This window comes from Peromyscus leucopus, chromosome 1 (genome assembly GCF_004664715.2).
Source record: "Peromyscus leucopus breed LL Stock chromosome 1, UCI_PerLeu_2.1, whole genome shotgun sequence".
Classification (NCBI taxonomy): domain Eukaryota; kingdom Metazoa; phylum Chordata; class Mammalia; order Rodentia; family Cricetidae; genus Peromyscus; species Peromyscus leucopus.
The window spans coordinates 41287416-41304182 of NC_051063.1; the positions used below are offsets into that span (position 1 = coordinate 41287416).

The window sequence follows — 16767 nt, forward strand, 5'->3', positions numbered from 1 at the left end:
TGCGGTCGGAGCCAGCCTGCGGCGGCGGGGCCGGGCCGAGCCAGCCGGGCCGGGTGCGTCCTCAGCGCCCAGCCATCTTGAGCTCCCAGCGGCCGCGGTGGGGCCGGGGGCCGGGCGCGCGCTTGAGGGTCCTGCGGCTCGCGTCCCCCCCTCCTCCCTTCGGTGGGATTTTTTTTTTTTTTCCTCCAAGAGGAGGGCTGGCGGCCTCCAGCAAATTAGGAGAGAGGGAAGGAGGAAAATGCCAAGTCTTGATTTCTCTCCACCTCTGCTCCACCCATCCCGGTCCTTTCCAAAAAAATCTTTTTGAAAGATTAGAATTGGAAGAAGTCGGCAGAACGGCGAGCGCCTGCGGCCCCCAGCGCTGCCCGGGCGACGCGTCCGGGGCGGGCCCGCGCCCGTCGCTCGGTCCGTGGGTCCGTTTGTCCTCTCCCGCAGCTTCTCAAGTGAGAGGAGGGCGGGCACTCCGGGCAGGGTCTCCGCTGCGGCTGTCGCTTCAGAGCTTTATCCTCAGATCAAAAAAAGAAAAAAAAAAAAGAAAAATGAAAAAGAAAAACGGGGGGGAAAAGATAGAAACCACCCCCAGCCCGAACACTCATCACAGCCACCTTCAGCCATCTTGCGTGTATTATTTCAAGAATAATCTGTTTAATAGAAATAGCTGCGTCTCTGGCCCCCTTCTCCGCATCCTGGGGTCCCGCCCCCTTTTAATAATAATCTCGATAATAAAAATGATCAGCAGGCCGGGCAGTTCGAGGCTGCTTTTCCCTGCCTTGGGTCTCTCCGGCTCTCCCCTAGGAAAGGGAACTGGGGGACTCGCGCTGGGGCTGGGGGTGCGGCCCACCAACCCCCAGCACCAGAGCAGCGAGGGGAGGGCTCTCCCGCCCCAGCCCGGGGCAGCACGGTGGAGGAGGGGCCTAGGCCCGCGGCACCCACTCAGGGGGTGGGTACGCTGGGGTCCCCCGGCTCTGGCCCGGGTTCGCGGCCGCCCCGCATACAATGGGTCGGAAGCAGAGTGAGGCCGGCAAGATGGGGGCGCGGGAAGGCAGGAGGATGGCAGAGCTCAGGGCTGGCGGAGAAAGGTGATAGGAGCGCGGGGGTGTGGGGGGCGTCCCTACATCAAGGCCGGACCCGCTACTCGGGGAGGGGGCGGGGAGACGGGGGGGAGGGGGAAGCGGCCGGCGGCGCCTTTAATCAGCACCCGCTGGCCCAGCCCACCCGGTACCAGCGACATAAACGGGGAGGGGGGAGGGGAGGGGCGTGTTTTCCGGAAGTGCTCTTACAGCTGCTTAGGCCCTTGGCCCCGCCCCTTTCCCTGTCTGGAATTAGGGCTGTTCCTGAAGCGGCTTGTGCTATTGGTCCTCGGGGTGAGGCTCCTCCCCCTTAAGGCGTGGCGAACCGCCGTGATCTCACGTGACTGGCACCAACTTCGGTACATTAAACATTGGGTGCTGAGGGAGGGCCTCTGTCCGAGCTTCTTAAAACGGCGATGAAGGCGCCTGCCTGTGGGACCATTTTTTCCTGGCCTCTTCGGCGGTAGCTCTTTTTACTTGAGAGGAAGGAAGGGTTGTCAATCAGTCTGCTCAAGTGTCTAGAGGAATTGAGTAGGGAATTGCAAAGGTTCGCCGTGGAGCTTTTGCCCTATTTCGTGGATACTTTCCCCTACATCTCTGAAGCTTAAAACTACCCAGCTAGTAATCCCTTTTCCTATGGATCAGGAAATTGATGTTTAAAGAACTGTAGCCATCTCCCTGAGTTAGTTGGTCAGTCAATGAATATACAGTGTAACAAAGACCTCTTATACTGGTGACATTTTTCTAGTCCCGGGGAATTTCCTGGAAAACGTATATTTAAAAAAAAAAATGAGTATATGTAGGATAATTTCTGAGTAAGAGGCACACAAAGGCTCTAAGTAAAAGTGACATCTGAGCCCAGATCTGAATGCACACTACTGACAACCTGGCGAGTACTCTCATCAAAAGGCAAAACAAATGCACAAGCTCGTTCCTGGCAGAAAGAAGGCATCATGGGAGCAAGAGAAATAGGTAGGGGCCAGAACACACAGGATATTGCCAGTCACAGACACAGGAAGGAATTTGGACTCTAAACTGGCTGTGAGCCACTGGGCTTGGTATATATCGGAAGGAGAACCAACAGGACTTACTGTTGGATTAACTATGGGACAGAGGGGAATCCATATAACAATAGGGGCTAGGTAGGAATAGGACCAAGATGTACTTACCATTATGTATAGCCTGCTAAGAATATACACACACGTTTAATTCCTCCATTATCTTACATAATGTTTTATCTAGTTTGTGGTGGAGGCAATTGATGCAGAGCTTTGTACATGTTAGGCAAACCTTGGCCAAACTACATGCCACATTGCGGCATGCACCCAGGCCAGAGCACAGTGTTGGTTGGTGGTGTTCCTCAGGTATGTCTGCTTTCTTTTGAGACAGGCCTCTCACTTGTCTGGAGACCACTAAATAGATTTGGTTGGCTGTCTTCACATCCCCAGCAGGGCACTCAGGAGCACCTGGCTTTTCACATGGGCTCTGGGGAGTCCTCTCTGAGCCTCCCGCCTGCAAGCGTGAGCTATCCTTCATGACTCAAGTTCTTTTTTAAATTCCTTTTTGTTGTTTTGAGACAGGGTTTCTCTGTGTAGTCCTGGCTGTCCTGGAACTCGCTCTGTAGACCAGGCTGGCCTTAAACTCACAGAGATCCGCCTGCCTCTGCCTCCCAAGTGCTGGGATTAAAGGCGTGTGCCATCATGCCCAGACTTTTTAAAATTCTTAATTAAAACATATCATAGTTGTACATAGTTATGCTGACTCATTTTATGTCAACTTGACATAAACTAGAGTCATTTTGAAAGAGGGAATCTCAGTTGAGAAAATGGCCTGTAGGCAAGCCTGTGAGGCATTTTCTTGGTTGATGATGATTGATGGGGGAGGGCCCAGCTCATGATGGTGGTGCCATCCCTGGGCTGATGGTCCTGGATTCTGTAAGAAAGCGGGCTGAGCATGCCAGTAAGCAGCTCTGTTCTATGACCTCTGCCTTTGTTCCTCTCTCCAAGTTCCTGCCATGAGTTCCCGCCCTGACTTCCCTGGATGATGGACTACAGGCTTGTGAGATGAAATAAACCCTTTCTCCCCAAATTGCTTTTGGTCAGGGTATTTCATCACAGCAATGGAAATCTGAGCCAAGATGATACTCATAATTTCTAATATGATAACTCATTGACACAGATATACAATGTGCAATGACTTGTTTCTGGGGCTGGGAATGGGTTAAGCCCCGAGGCTTACTCATACTGGGATGTTAGGTAAGTACTCCATCACCGAACTCTAACTACAGATGTCTTTTTTTTTTTTTTTTTTTTTTTTTTTTTTTTTTAATAAGGTGCAGGGTTTCATTAAGTTGCCCAATCTAGCTTTAAACTTGATTTGTAGCCCAGTCAGACCTTGAATTTGTAATCCTCCTGCCTCAGCTTCCTGAACAGCAGAGGTAACAGGCTTGTACCACCAGGCCTGGCTTGAAACTGTTTTAAATGACTCCCAGAAGTTTCTTGTTAGGCCTGAAGAAGAAAACTCTTTAGTAAGTGGCTACTTACTAAGAATGGGGGACTCAAAGAGCATTCAGTGCTGGTAGAGGCATTTTCTATGTTATATTTGATTGGCTCAGATATCTTTTTTTTTTTTTTTTGGTTTTTCGAGACAGGGTTTCTCTGTGTAGCTTTCCCTTTCCTGGAACTCACTTGTAGCCAGGCTGCCTCGAACTCACAAATCGCCTGCCTCTGCCTCCCGAGTGCTGGGATTAAAGGCATGCGCCACCACCGCCCGGCTTGCTCAGATATCTAATTGCAATGTTGAGGGGTACATCTATGTATCGGCTCAGTGGGAAGTATGTACTAAATGTATGAATTTCAAAGACTTTGTTTGTTTGAGACAGGGTTTCTCTGTATAGCCCTGGCTGTCCTGGGGGAACTCACTTTACAGACCAGGCTGGCCTCAAATTCACAAGAGATTTACCTGCATCTGCCTCCCAAGTGCTGGAATTAAAGGCATGCATCATCACACCTGGCTCAGAGATTTTTCTAAGTCATAGAACTAAGTTCCAAATCCTGTTCATCATGACATCTGGGCCCCTGATCCTCTGAGGACTGAAGACAGCCGTGTCTTTAGTACTTTGCTGCTGCACTTGTGTGAGAGGCCATATGGTGGACAAAGGAATCCATGAGTTCATGCATACACATGTCTGATTGAACAAAGTGAGAAAATGGCTTCTAAGCCATGTTTGCTAGAAGCAGGTGGAGGACATGTCTCTGGCTTCCTTATTGATGAGCTATGGAAGATCAATCTAAAGGATTCTTCTCCCCTCCCATTTTCTCAACTGTGACTTGGAAGACACCAGATTCTTCTGGTTTTCTTCCTCTTCTAAGTTGGAGATGTTGACAGTTCTGAGAGTCCAGCCCTCCATGCCCCTTTTTCTAGTCACATGTCTCCTTTACTACTGAGCCTTTATGTCTGTCTCCCCAGTGAGTCTTTCTAGACCGTTAACTAGTGACCTGCTGCTTGAGAGCTCCACACAGCTCACCACAGATTTCCCCAGGCACTTTGGAGTCCCATGTGTGAGACACCGAGTTTCTCATTCCTCTCCTGCTGCAGCCTGCTCCTGCTCCTGGGTGCACTCCTATAGCTCCATGGACAAGGGACACTTAGCCATTGCCCAGCCAGGTATGAGAGCAATAACCAGGATGTCTGCCTTTCACGCCACCAACCACTCCGCCGGCATCAGGACCTGCAGCTAGAACCTTCTCTTCGGTCTCAGAGCACCCTCCAGGATACCAGCTTTTCATGTGCCTTTTTTCTTTTTCTTTTTTTTCTTTTTTGTCTTTCACGACAGGGTTTTTCTATGTGGCCCTGGCTGTCCTGGAACTTGCTTTGTAGCCCAGGCTGGCCTCAACTGCAGAGATCCACCTGCTTCTGTCATCATGTGCCTTCTTTAAGTGGGAGCTACAAGGATCTCACACCTAACACATCAAAACATTATTTCAGCATTCTCCTAACCCTGTCCCTGCCATGGTCTTCCACCTCTCAGATGCCAACTTGGAAAATCCACTCATTTATTTATTTACTTATTTATTTTAGTTTTTTGGAGACATGGACTTATATAACCCAGGCTGTCCTCAAACTCTATATATCATCTAGGCTAACCTTGAACTCCTGACTCTCCTGCCTTTGTCTCCCAAGTGATGAGATTACAAACCTGTGCCACCATGCCTGACTTTTTACGTATGGTGCTGGGGGCTTCATGCATACTAAACATGTGCTCTACTAATCGAGCTACAGCCCAGCCTGACTCAGCAAAGCATTGATTGCTTTTATTTCTATTGTTTGTGGTGTTGGATATCAGGCCCTGACTCCTGCAATACACGACCAGAGCTCCAGCTCCCAGCCCGTGACTGCTTCAAATATCCAGGATTTCATTATAATCTCTTTCAGTGGGTCCTGTTTCTGCTTCTGTTCTTATCTCCTGGAATTAATTTGTAACATACTATTGAGGATATTCTTTTGTTGTTTTTGAGACAGGGTCTCTCTATGTAGCCCTGGCTATTGTGGAATTTACTATGTAGAGCAGGCTGACCTCAAACCCACAGTGATTGGCCTACCTTTACCTACCAAGTGCTGGAACTAAAGGTGTGTGCCAGCATACCGGGCTGAGTGTATTCTTGGTAAAATATACATCAGGGACAGAGGACAGTTTAAATTGCCTGTAACTCCAGCTCCAGGGACTCCAATGCCCTATTCTCAACTCTGTAGGTACCTACCACACACACACACACACACACACACACACACACACACACACACACAGATTGAAAGTAAAAAAAAGGGCTGGAGAAATGGTTCAGATGGTTCAGCAGTTAAGAGCACTGGCTGTTCTTCCAGAGGACCTGGGTTTGATTCCTGGCACCCATGTGATGGATCACAGCCACCTATAGGTCCAGTTCCAGGGGATCCAACACTTTCTTCTGACTTCCAAGGGCACCAGTCAAGCATGTGGTACACATGCATACAACATACAATGCAGGCAAAACACTCACACACACACACACAAAAAAAATACATCTTTAAGAAAAACAAAACACTCAGCAGTCACGTGTTGTGGCACGTACTTGTGGTCCCACTTGAGGTTGAGGTACGAGGAACATCTGAGCACAGAGTGTGGCGCTCAGCCTGTGCAACACAGAACCTGCCTCGTTCCTCTTGTTGCTGGGACCATTAAATACCCGACAGAGGCAGCTTAAAGAAGGAAGCAAGGGTTCATTTTGGCTCACAGTTCCAGGATACAGTCCAGTGTACTAAGGAAGTCATGGCAGCCTGAGCTGGAGGAGGCTGGTCAGGAAGCAGAGGGAGATAACACTACATTCAATTCAATCCCTCTCAGCTTGCTGTTGGGCACATGGGGGTGGGGGTAGGGGGCTGGCCTTCTCGATTGATCTTATCTTGATATCCCTGACTGTCATGCCTAGAGGCTAACCTAGTCTAGATAACTACTAAATAACTAACTCTCCTAGGTGTGCCCTTCTGTTTATCTCCCAGGAGTTTCCAGATCCTGTCAAGTTGACAATGTTAACCATGACATACTGCTTCAAAAATAAGACTAACCACTTCTCAAAAACAGTGGCACCAACAGGTAATCCTAGCAAATGGGAAACTGAGTCAAAACTAGTCCAGGTTACATTAACTAGACCTTATCTCTAAATAAAATGAACAAGTGGGGCTGGAGAGATGGCTCAGTGGTTAAGAGCACTTAACCTCTTCCTGAAGACTGGGTTCAATTCCCAGCACCCACATGGCAGCTCACAATTGTCTATAACTCCAGTTCCAAGGGATCCCACAGACAGACATACATGCAGGCAAAACACCAATGCACATAAAATAAAATTAAATAAGTTATAAAAAATAAAATAAAATAGCCAGGCAGTGGTGGCACAAACCTTTAATCCCAGCACTAGGGAGGCAGAGGCAGGCAGACAGACCTCTGAGTTAAGAGGCCAGCCTGGTCTACAGAGTGAGTTCCAGGACAGCCAGGACTGCTACACAGAGAAATCCTGTCTTGAAAACCAAAAACTAAAATAAGATGAACAAGTACTATAAATGTCCATGCAGACTCTTCCAGTGGCTGCCCAGATAAAAAGCCAGGGAATTACAGCTGTCCAGAAGACCCCAGACAACCTCACCTCTGCATAACTGGCCAAGCAGCTCATTCAGGCTCTCGCCACTGGCTTCCCTGAGGTTCCTCAAACATGCTGCGTGTCACAGTCCAGTCTGCAGCTGCTCTTCCCTAGCCTGACCCTGTTCTTCGCCCAGAGGCCTCTGCAGCTCACTTCTTCTTTATTCAAATCCACCTATGCCTCGGGCTTTCCCTGACCTATATAAAATGTACCCCTCACTCTCCCTCGTTTCTTCACAGTGAGTATCTCCATGAACATGTACATTCCTTTCTTGTTTGCCTGCTTGTTTGAGACAGGGCCTCATGTAGCCCAGGCTGGCCTCAAACTCTTAACTGTCCTCCTTACACCCCCAAGTGATAGGAATGCTGGCCTGTATATATTCTACCTTAAAAAAATTATTGGGAGCCGGGGTTGGGGGTGGGGTGGGGTGGTGCACGCCTTGAGTCACAGTTCTCCCGAGGCAGAGGCAGGCAGATCTCTGTGAGTTCAAGGACAGCCTGGTCTACAGAGTGAGGAGTAAGTTCCAAACAGCCAAGGATAAACAGAGAAACCCTGTCTTGAAAACAAACAAACCGAAGAGATGAGTCAGCTCTCCTGTTGCTCTCCTTGAAGCCCTGGGTTTATTTCCCAGCATCCATGGGGTGGCTCATAACCATCTATAACTCCAGTTCTAGGAAATCCGATGTCCTTTTCTGACCTCTGAGAGCATCAGGCACATATGTGGTGCACAGACAGAAATACAGGCCTACACAGCAAAATAAATAAGATATATATATAGTTTCTGAAGACTGGACTGGATGCTTTTAAAGGATGGCAGAGTTGGGCCAGGTGTTGTGGTTCAAGACTTTTTTTTTGAGATCCACCTGCCTCTGCCTCCTGAGTGCTGAGATTAGAGATGTGTGCCACCACCACCCGGCTAAAGATAAAAAATTTTAAATATTACATTTATTTACTCATTTTATGTGTGTATGAGTGTATATATGACCTAAGTTAGGTGCCAATTTGCATACATGTATGCACAGCACAGTGTGCATGTGGAGGCCAGCTTGCAGGGTTGGATTTTTTTTCCACCATGTGGGTCCCAGCAATCAGACTCAGGTTGTCAGGCTTGGCGGCAAATGCCTTTACCTACTGAGCTGGGTTTTATTTATTTTTTGACAACAACAAATATATATATATATATAATATATATTAATTATATATATTATATAACATATAATTATATATAATAAACAATAATATAAATAATATATAATAAATAAAAATATATAATATAAATATATATATTATACATATCACAATACAGGGTTTCTTTGTGTAGCCCTGGTTGTCTTGGATCTCACTCTGTAGACCAGACAGGCCTCAAACTCAGAGATCCACCTGCCTCTGCCTCCTGAGTGCTGGGATTAAAGGCGTGCGCCACTAGTGAGGTCCCAGGATCTACCTATTTCCATTCCTTAACACTCAGGTTATAGGCACACATGGCCGGTGTTTACATGCATGCTGGGGACTTGAACTTTGGTCCTCATGTTTTCACAGCAACTACTCTGACCCACTGAGCTGTCTCCTCAGCTTTACAGTTCTTACGCCCTAAGACTTCTCAGGAGACTGAGGTGGGTGTGAGTGGGGTGGGCCAAAGCACAAAAACACGGGACTGTCCTTGACCTTCTGGCTTCAAAAAGACTAGTACCCTAGTTTGGACCCCCTCAAAGTTTCCTTCACCCCATGTGGCTCAGCTATAATCACCCTGGGAATAGTCACTAGCAATTGGGGCCCTTCCCCATTCTGTCTGCCCTTAATTCTCCCAGACATAAAAAAAAATATCGTTGATTTAAATGTTTGTGTGTGTGCAGGGGGCATGGTGGTACATTGAAGTCCAGTGCTCAGGAAGTCGAGGTAGGTGGATCTCTCTGAGTTTGAGATCAACCTGACCTACACTGGGGGTTCCAGGCATGTCAAAGCTATATGGAGAAAATGTCTCACAACAGCCCCCCTCCAAAAAAAAAAATCCTAAATATTTATGTGTGCGCATGTACACATGCCATGATGCCCATGTCAGGCTAGAGGACTATGGAGTTGTCAGTTTTCTCCTACCATGTGGGTTTGGGGGTGTTCTAATTCAGGTCACCAGGCTTGGCAGCAAGTGCAGAATCCTCTCACTAGCCTCTCCCAGATTTCCTGAGTCAGCAAAGGACTGGCTCAGGTCCACTGTGCGCCCCCCCCAGGCCACCCCTCCCAGACCACATCCTGACCTGCCTCTGCAGGCTGGGAACCCATCACTTCATTCTGCTCAGCAAATCACACCCTCACCCCACCCCAGCCTCCCACTCCCTCCTCCCTCTGTGCCAGCAGCTGCCTCAGTGCCTGGCAGGCTGGGCAGTCACTTCCAGCTTGCATTCCCTTGTGGTTGGGCCAGTTTGGCAAATCTCTTGTCAGCCCCATCGTGCTGGAGCAGCAGCTCCCACCGAAGACCAGAGGAGGCGGAATAGATGCCCACAGTAACCAGGTCTTCCTACAGGAGACATCAAGAGCATGCTGCAGATCCTCTCCTCAGTCTTTAAGAATGAGGTTTCTGCTCTAGAGACTGGGTCTCCAGAAAGTCTCTGTCTTTCTAGACACCCTTGGCGTGGTACTGTGTGTCTCCCAGAGACACCGGCACGGGACCTCCCTGCTCTGACTCCTGGGCTTTCCAGGTCAGTTAGGTGAGTTAAGAGGAAAGGCATGACCTGGAATCCCCTGGGCCTATCAATCGGGCCTCAGACACCTCCCACTTGTTCTCTTGTCCTGGGCACCAGAGGGACCAAGGGCCCAGGCATAACCTACTCCATTGCTCAGGGGCCAGCCATTCCAGAGTTCAAGAAGATGTCACAGGGAAAGATGGACACTGACTTCCTTCTTGGGAAGGTCTCCAGATAGCTAAGAGTCGTAGGAAAAGAGGAACGGAGCTTAACACCCCCTCCCTCTGCCTTGTGACGTCTCAGGACTGTCACTAGTCTTGGTGGAGTCCCCCGAGTGCCACCAGCCCATTCTGAAGATCAGGAGAAAGCCCTGCCATTTTTCTTGTTTGTGTTTTTGAGATAGTATTTCTCTGTGTAGCCCAGGCTATCCTGGAACCAGGCTGGTCTCACAAAGATCCACCTGCCTCTGCCTCCCCAGTGCTGGGATTAAAGGCGTGCGCCACCACTGCCTGGCTGGCCCTGCCATTTGCTAGGACAGAAAACTAGGCCTAGCACAAAGGGGAAGAATGTGGAAGGCCTCAGGTGGTTCCGGAGGTTCCCAGAATCCTGTGTGGATGCTGATGCTGCCACGCCTAGGTTGCTCTCTCCTCCTCCAGCGTTGGACTCTATTGATACGGGCCCTCAAAAGGCAGATGCCATCAGGCTGCCCAGGGGAGAATGGCATACCACCCTGCTCTTTACCTAGTTAGAAGGGGGAGCTGGCCTGCGTCATCTGGTTTGGCGATTTTCCAGATCTGAGTGCAGCCCCAGGCCTTGAAGAGGAGGTAGAATTTAGATCCCTAGTAGAGAGTGGCTAGCTGTTAGGGAGAAGACTCCCAGAAACGGAGGTAAGGAAGGCCTGCTCTTCTCAGCTTTGGACGCTTCTGGAACCAAGGGAAAAGTGTACTGATAACGTGGGAAGATGAGGAATAAACAGCTAGAGGTGTGGTTGGGCACCACCCCTGTGATCCCAGCACTCGGGAGGCTGAGGCAGTTTGGGCTATACAATGAGACCCCCTCTCAAACAAAGCAGCAGCAGCAGCAGCAACGAAAATCCAAAGAGGAATGCAGTAGTGAAACAGCAGAGAAAAGGTCCCACCCACCCGTTGCGGAAGACTAGGTTCCAGTCCCAACCCCCCTTGACCTTAAGGGAAACAAGATCTACAAAGGAAGGCTGTGTGTGTGTGTGTGTGTGTGTGTGTGTGTGTGTGTGTGTGTGTGTGTGTGTGTTAATCTTAGCACCTCTTGGCACCCCTGGACTTCCAGCATCACCCCTCGGGCTCATTACACTTTCTTTCTTTGGTTTTTTGAGACAGGGTTTCTCTGTGTAGCTTTACACCTTTCCTGGAACTCACTTGGTAGCCCAGGCTGGCCTCGAACTCACAGAGATCTGCCTGCCTCTGCCTCCAGAGTGCTGGGATTAAAGGCGTGCGCCGCCGCGCCCGCCCCGCCCCCCCCCCCCCCCCCCCCCCCCCCCCCCCCCCCACCTGTCTCATTCCACTTCTAAGTGGTTGCCAGGGTGCTGATCTCGCTCCTTTACTCTAGGCATCCAGAAAGCAGCAAATCAAATGAGAGCTAGAGATAGAACTCAGTGGTGGAGCACTTGCCTAGCATGCAGCAAGGCCATGGGTTCAATCCTGGTGTCATCCACATCTCATCTCTCTCTCTCTCTCACACACACACCAACCACACACACACAACAGCTAGCTATTCACATCTCACACTACACACACACACACACACACACACACACATACACACCTTCGTATGCCAGAAAGAAGCACACAAGCAGACACTTCTGCAGATATGTTTAATGCACTTAGATTACAGAGGAAGAGGGGCAAGTGGGAACAAAATCTAAGTGAGTCACTCAAAATGTCTTACAAAAGTCCTGAGCCAGCTGTAGCCCCAGGAACTGAGTCGCCACTGACATTAAAAACTAATATAAAAATGTACAAAAGTCTGCTCATCGCAGCATTCAGATCTCTGTACAAAAGAAGGGGTCTCCCTATAGGGCTCCTGACTTGTAACAGGGACCCAGACCCCTCACCTGACACCGAGATCCTGGAAGCCAGAGAGGGAAGACAGTTAAAAAAATACAGTTCAGGGAGTAATGGGCTGGTCCACCCCATAGGGGCACAAACTTCAGACCCTCTCCCTGCTCTCAACTCAATCTCAAAACTCAGTCCCAGCACCCAGGGTCTGGACTGCGGATGTCCTGGCCCCTTTGGGCGCCCAAGGCCCCCACAGGCCCTGTGGCAGTATGCCACACTTGGAAGAGGAGAACACTGTTCCCCAGTGTGGCAGCCGGCATTGCAACCCTCTATGGACCACCTAGGCCCAGGGGAGCTCTAGTTAACAGGAGGGCAGAGGTCCTTCCTTTCGGAAGCTCTGGTCCCGAGGACCTGGAAGGTCAAAGGATGGGGACAGCCTGGAGGAAGACCAGGGGGAGGGGGGTACACTCCTGAACCCCTCCTCAGTGGGGCTGCAGGGAGGGAAAGGAAGGCCCCGTACAGAGCACCCATCATGCGCCATGACAAGGTAGGTCTTGCTCCATTGATGTTAGGGGCCCTCCTTCCCAGGCAGCAGCCCAGTGGGCGAACCTGTTCCCTGAGAACCCTCTGGAAGAAACCAGAGCCCAAGGGAAAGGAGGCCTGGTCACACCAGGCCTCTGAGAGCCACTGCACTAAGGAATGCTGGGTTCTGGTCCCAGCAGGATTTTAGACATTCCTGAGGTTCCTGACAGGATCGAGGCAGGAGAGACCTCAGGCCCTGTTGACATTACCTGCCATTTCCCTGCTCCTCAATAGGGCCACCAAGCAGGTGGTGGCAACCATCAGTCTGCAAAGACCTTGTAGGCCTCGGGCAAGCAGTTGACCAGGAGTCACACACACTAAGGACAAAGGCAGCTCATAGCTCACATTCTCGCCCCCAAGCCAGGCAAATGGAGGTAGGGCCGAATGCAGCAGGGTCCTTAGGCAGGTCTCCGGGAGAATGGGGGAGGGGAATTACTACCACACTGGTCAAGATGACAAGGAATGGAGGTAAACTGAGAGCGTCTATTGGCCCGAACTTTCAGAAGACAAGAGCTTTAACAAGGCAGGGTTGGAAGTGTCCCTTGTGGAAACGTCTCCGGCAGCATGGGGTCTGCTCCAGAGAGGCTGGTATCCTGGCTGCTGGGGGCCTGCAGCCAGCCTCTCCGAGTGCTGGCCTTGGAGTTAACGGCTTAGGTTCCTTGAGGGCCCTGCAGGCAGCTCTTTGGCCTCCTGTGGTGCCCTGGCCGCACCGTCTTAGGTGGTGGAGGCAGAGTGGTGGAGCTCTTGCAAAGTCCCTGACAGACAAAATGCCTTTCCTTTGGAGAGATATGAACTTAAAGGATGAAGAAAGAACCCCAGACCTAGAGGGGAAGGCAGGCGTGCAGCAAAGGGGCGTGCCAATGCCAGGTTGGATGGAAGTGGGGGACACCTCAAAAGCAGCCCTCCAATGTGGCCAGAGACAGGCTGGCTCCTGGAAGGCGCGCAGATCTACAGTTCTGGGGGTGAAAGAATGAGCCCACAGCTGGGCGGTGGTGGCGCACCGCTTTAATCCCAGCACTCGGGAGGCAGAGCAAGGCGGATCTCTGTGAGTTCGAGGACAGCCTGGTCTACAGAGCGAGTTCCAGGACAGACTCCAAAGCTATACATAGAAACCCTGTCTCGAAAAAGGAAAAAAGGATGAGGCCCACCCAAGGGGCCAGGCTACAGGGAAAGGCAAGGATGAAGAGTGAGTAAAGAATGGATGTGGGAAGGATGGAGGGCCACAGAGAGCAGCGTCAGCAGAATTAACATGAAAGGGACGAGGAGAGGTTGACGGTTCAGTTTTTAATAAGCTAAAGTCCTTACAGCCCAGCGGGGCTGCGAATCCAGGGGACGGGGGAAATCAAAGCGCTGGAGGCCCTGAGGAGCAGGATGAGGGGCAGTGGGCTTTACCCTCTCCTTGGCAGGCCTGGTTGGGCAGAAAGGGCTGGAAGACAAAGCTGGGGCCACCATGTCCTTGAGTGCCTACTGTCCTCAGAGCCTCGTGGAAGCCTAGTTCATTTGGAAGGCAGTGGCACCCATCTAGGCCATAGCATATCTGGCCCCCAGGCTGTTCCCTAGCTCAGGCTCCTCCAGGGCTCAGAGCTGACAGACAGCACCAGGCACCTTCTTGGGCAGAGGGTGTGGGGGAGGCAGAGCCCCCAGACCCCCGTCTAAGAGAATGACAAAGTTCATCTAAATAAAGTCCTGTTTAAAATCCACTATAGACATGGCTTCTGGACCATCTTTGCTGAGCAGTAAAAAGACCGTCGGGTTTCCACAACAAACTAAGGAAGGAACAACAACCGTGACGGGAGCAATCGTTCCACAGGCTGGAGCAGCCTGACTGCGTTCGCAAAGGCTGCTGGGGTTGAACTGGGCAGTGCGTCCGCGTGTGTGCCCGGCACACCTGGCCGTCTGGCACGGCTGTCTCTTCCTCGGAGCACATCAGTTGAACCTGCGGCGGCAGCAGCAGGTGGGTGGGGAGGTTTGCAGGTGCAGCCTCACTCACCCACTGGCGTGTAGGACAGAGGCCGGTCACGTGGGCTTGGCAGCTGGGAGTGAGGCCCCTGAGCTGGAGGTGAGGTGGGGCCTGGGGCGGGTGCAGCGCTCGGCGGTCCTCCTCACACTCGTCCTTTACACAGCTGTCCCACTGAAGTCACTGGGGGGCGCTGAGCCCCTCCTGGCCCCTGCAGGGCCTAGCCCAGGCTAGTGCAGCGGACTGTCGAACACCACATCAGGGAGGATGGAGACTTTGAGCTTCTTTTCGGGCCAGCTGTACTCTCTGGGCAGTTTAAACTGTGGAGGGAGCAAGCACAGAGCCTGAATGCTCTGGTTAGCGGACTCCATTGCCCCCTAAGACAGTGGTACCCAGAGAGAGGCAGAACACCGGCCAGACCTGTCCCTAGGATGCTGGGGACAAGACAGGCTACTGGAGACCTCCCATGCTAGACCCAGGTGTGTGTGTGTGTGTGTGTGTGTGTGTGTGTGTGTGTGTGTGTGTACACGAACGTGAGTGCATGTGGCTGGTCCAGGTGCTCCTTTCTTCCCACACAGCCAGTAGCCCATCAGACTGGAGAAGGCGTGTTTTTCTAGTTCTTCGACCTCCCTCCTGCTCTTTTCCTTGGTTCTGCCTCCAGCCACAAGCATGTGAGGAATCTGCTCCCTGAGGCCCTGGGGCTGGAGGACAGGGACCCAGCAGGGGGCAGATATTACAGGAAGATGCCTGTCCTTGTCACGGGCTCTCTCTGAGGTTAGTGTGGGGAGGATTCTAGAACCTGTCCTCCACAGCTCTGTCAAAGAGTCAACAAGGACAGAGTTTGTAGTCGGCCCCTGTCAGACCCCAAATGTGACCCTGCTGGGACGTAACCTGTAGTAGGATGGAGGTGGTTTGTGTACATTCCTGGAAGGAGAAATCCTTCACTACCCACCGCCCTCTTCACCCAGCTTTGCAGGGTTCTCTGCTCAGTGATCCCACATGACAGCCGAGGTCTTCCAAATCAGAAATCTAAGACAGCTTTGCAGTTAATTTCTCTCTTACCCGGGGCCTTCTGTTTGGGAGAGGGGAGAAAGTGACTTCTTATTCCTTCTGGGTTCTAGAACCTTCATGTAGCTTAGCACACACTGGTGCTCAGTCCCTTCTCACTGACTTGGTTAGTGCTGGAGTCCTCACACCTCCCACTGCCTCAGGGCTAGGCTGCAACTCAGGGCCAGGGAGAGGAGGCCAGAATCATGTTCCAGCCTGCCTGGGGCTGGGCTGAGGGTAGACAAACCGACACTTCCTGGTGGCTCCCTCTGCCCTCCCTCTCATGGAGGCCTGGAGACCCAGGACAAAGTGGAGACTGGGCAGGGGATGGGGACAGCCTATGGGCAGGAGAGCGGGAAGAGAAGTCATTTTTAGTGACCTACTTTGCAAAGCTCCCCTCGGCTCCTGTCTCTCTTGCCTGGACCCCCCTCCTGCGCACTCCGCACCCAAGCTCAAAGCAGCAGCTTGGCATGACGCCACTGCAGTGTGACAAGGCCTCTCCGGAAGCCCTTCTGGGCAGCTAGCTGGCTTTGGCCTGACTGAATGGGGGAGCTGGGCCTTTGAGGAAGTGACTTGTAGGGGTGACTGGTTGCCACAGATTGGGTGCTTGATAACCTTGGAATATGTAAATGAATTAATTGATCAGGCTGGATCCCTGCCGTGGGGGAGGGAAGACCTAGTTCTGTTCGGGTGACCAGCTCTGAGGAGTTCTATCTACCCTGAGTCTGAGGCTTGTGTGGCCCTGGGAGAGCCGGCCCCTGGGAGGTAAGAGAGCTCTCTTTGCCTCAAGCACATTAGGACAAAGGGAGGGAGGGTCAGGCTCTGCCACAGGCAGCTGGGGGAGGGCCAGAAGGTCCTCCAGAGGCCTGGGAAGCTTGCTAATGTTCCACTGCCCCATGGAGCACTGGGGCCAGGAAGGCTTGCCTGTCTGCTGCCTGGGTGCTGCTTACTGGGAGGCAGGAGGAGGAGAGGGGACTTTCCAGGATGAGGTAAGTCCCCTCAAACGAGGAGGCCAGAAGAAGGAAGAAAAACAAAGGGGATTACGGGCTCCATTCCTGTACCCCGAGAAGGAGCCAAGGGGCGGCACAACCCCACCTGGTCTGCCAGTCCCTCAGGCTCTGAGCTAGCCAAGAAGAGGCAAGCTATCGCTGGAGAAGGAAGGCAGTGTGGCTCTTGGGTGGCCCAAGGCAAGAGCAGGAGTCCCCTTCTGCCCACTAGAACTCCCCAGTG

The 16767-nt window shown here is 51.6% G+C and overlaps 1 protein-coding gene across 4 annotated transcripts in view; it reads right to left on the reverse strand.

Moving 5' to 3' along the window:
* Window positions 1-13802: 13802 nt before the first annotated feature.
* Sufu (SUFU negative regulator of hedgehog signaling) overlaps window positions 13803-16767 on the reverse strand; it is a 94249-nt gene continuing 91284 nt past the window's right edge. For all 4 annotated transcript variants that reach the window (XM_028874696.2, XM_028874695.2, XM_037206372.1 and 1 more), the window contains one exon: window positions 13803-14810. In XM_028874696.2, coding sequence (XP_028730529.1) covers window positions 14721-14810 — 90 coding nt within the window. In that variant the 3' untranslated portion in view covers window positions 13803-14720. The remainder of the gene's footprint in view (window positions 14811-16767) is intronic.